This window comes from Clupea harengus, chromosome 10 (genome assembly GCF_900700415.2).
Source record: "Clupea harengus chromosome 10, Ch_v2.0.2, whole genome shotgun sequence".
NCBI classification, from domain to species: Eukaryota; Metazoa; Chordata; class Actinopteri; order Clupeiformes; family Clupeidae; genus Clupea; species Clupea harengus.
This window is the reverse complement of record NC_045161.1, coordinates 21,393,041-21,395,540: the sequence shown is the minus strand read 5'-3', so window position 1 is coordinate 21,395,540 and position 2,500 is coordinate 21,393,041. Positions and strand designations below refer to the sequence as shown.

The 2,500-nt window shown below is 50.2% G+C and overlaps 1 protein-coding gene across 10 annotated transcripts in view; it reads left to right on the top strand.

Annotated features, from left to right (window-relative positions):
• fryl (furry homolog, like) overlaps positions 1 to 2,500 on the top strand; it is a 108,027-nt gene that overhangs the window by 63,095 nt on the left and 42,432 nt on the right. For all 10 annotated transcript variants that reach the window (XR_004164404.2, XR_004164411.2, XR_004164408.2 and 7 more), the window contains 4 exons: positions 245 to 331; positions 672 to 940; positions 1,278 to 1,503; positions 2,201 to 2,325. Coding sequence is in view for 1 of the 10 variants with exons in the window: in XM_031574370.2 (XP_031430230.1) it covers positions 245 to 331; positions 672 to 940; positions 1,278 to 1,503; positions 2,201 to 2,325 (707 nt within the window). In the remaining 9 variants the exon portion in view is untranslated. The remainder of the gene's footprint in view (positions 1 to 244; positions 332 to 671; positions 941 to 1,277; positions 1,504 to 2,200; positions 2,326 to 2,500) is intronic.

The window sequence follows — 2,500 nt, the reverse complement described above, 5'->3', positions numbered from 1 at the left end:
ATGGCCAGCGTACTTCCTTTCCAACACTTCCCATACTTTCCTTTTCCAACGCTTCCCATACTTTCTGTTGGGAAAGTTGTTTTCTGTTTTTATTTCTTTTAAATGACATCTCTTTAATTGCTTCAGTTTTTCTTCAAAGATAAGTATTAAAAAGTAATCACTTAAATCATGAGTCTCTTTTAAAACTCAAAAGCTCCAGTGTATGTTCTCATATGAGAGACCTTGATTGTTGTTTCTCTGTCAGGGAGATGAGGAGTTGGCCATAGACGTGATGGACAGGCTGAGTGCGTCAGTGCTGGAGAGCTTCATCCACCTCACTGGGGCTGATCAGGTGTGACACACACACACACACACACACACCAAGGGACGCTGAGCTACTTAGTACCCATGATGCACAGCAGTTCAGCTCATTTGGCCATATTAACACATGCAACACACACTGTGCCACTCTGTCCACCCTTAACTCATACTTTCATACACACTCGTACCACAACAGTCACACACATTTAACCATCTGTTGAGGCAGGAGAGAGTTTCTTGAGAAGCAAATATACTTTAGCGTTACTTTTCCTATTTCGAATATCTACACACGTATCAAACACATCCATACTTCCCAGACGTCTCTGACCACTGATGATGTTTTGCCCCCCCCCCCCCCCCCCCCCCCCCAGACCAACCTGCTGTACTGCCCCAGCGGCATCGACCTGCAGACGCTGGCGGAGTGGAGCTCGTCCCCCATCAGCCACCAGTTCGACGTGGTCAGCCCCTCGCACATCTGGGTGTTTGCGCACGTGACGCAGGGCCAGGACCCGTGGGTCATCAGCCTGTCCAGCTACCTGCGGCAGGAGAACCTGCCCAAGCACTGCCCCACGGCGCTGGGCTACGCCTGGCTCTTCGCCTCCACCCGCCTACAGCTGCTCTCGCCACAGGTCGACATCAAGTACGTGCCGCCGGCCCGCGCCACGCCACCACCACACCGCTGGCGCTCAACACACCCTGCCGCTGGGATCTCTTTCTTTCTTGTCCACTTGAATGTTGCCTTTCTATCCTTTCTCTTCATCCTTCACTTTTTGGCCATATAGTTTCTAAATAGTTAAGAAAACATTGTGCACACATCTGAGTTGACAGGCATCTATTTGTCTGGGTGATTCAATACCAATTACTTATTTCAATCAATACATATTAACTTATATTATACTATACAATACTTCTTTGATTATGATTTCAACCCTTTAATGTAGATGCTGTTAACCCTTTACCCCCCGCCCCCCCTGCAGCAGCCCCATCAACGCCAAGAAGGTGAACAGCCTGAGCAGCAGCAGTGACTCCTACGTGGGCCTGTGGAGGAACTACCTGATCCTGTGCTGCAGCTCGGCCACCTCCTCCTCCTCCGCCTCCTCTTCGTCCTCCTCGTCCTCCTCCTCAGCCCCCGGCTCGGTCCGCTGCTCCCCGCCTGAGACGCTGGCGTCCACCCCGGACAGCGGCTACAGCTACGACTCCAAGGTCAGTCCAGTAGCCCAGTAGTCCAGTCCAGTAGCCCAGTCCAGTAGTCCAGCCCAGTAGCCCAGTCCAGTAGCCCAGTAGTCCAGTCCAGTAGCCCAGCCCAGTAGCCCAGTAGCCCAGTCCAGTCCAGTAGCCCAGTCCAGTAGCCCAGTCCAGTCCAGTAGCCCAGTCCAGTAGCCCAGTCCAGTCCAGTAGCCCAGTCCAGTAGCCCAGTCCAGCCCAGTAGCCCAGTCCAGTCCATTCAGGCGTGGGCCTTGGGTCTCTCCTATATTCAGTAGCACGGAAAAAGCTGCTCAATAGACGATGATTTATAGCCACACTGGTGAACCTTAACGACCTTTTTAATTCAGGGCTCAGGTGAACAGGTGTGCTGCCCGGGTCTCGTTAGCGCCAGAAAGATGGCACAGCAGCGTATGCTTCATTATGACAGTAATAGACCTTGGCAATGGACCTTTAGTTGCAATAATTGCAATAGAACTATACTATTTAGACAGCCACTCATCCACACATTAACAGCATGTTGGCAGCCATCATCACCACGGAAAAACAGATGTGAATGAATTGTAAAATGCCACTTCATAGTTTTATTGAGGTTGATTTACAATCAGGATGCTCATTTGTGTGTGTGTGTGTGTGTGTGTGTGTGTGTGTGTGTGTGTGTGTGTGTGTGTGTGTGTGTGTGTGTGTGTGTGTGCAGATAATAGGCATTCCGTCCCCCTCCTCCCTGTTCAAACACGTGGTGCCCATGATGCGCTCAGAGAGCATGGACATCACGGAGTCTCTTGTCCTGGGGCTTGGCCGGACCAACCCCGTGGCCTTCAGGTGTGTGTGGCTCCACATCATGACACTCTATTAACACACTCTTGAGTTTAAGGGTCCCTTTCAACAGGAACATTAATGCTACTCCCTGTTACGTAATGAGTCATATTTGTATCAAGTATTTGTAAAAAGATCTTCATCTAAATGTGGTTTGAAAGGTTGAAAACGAATATAGAAA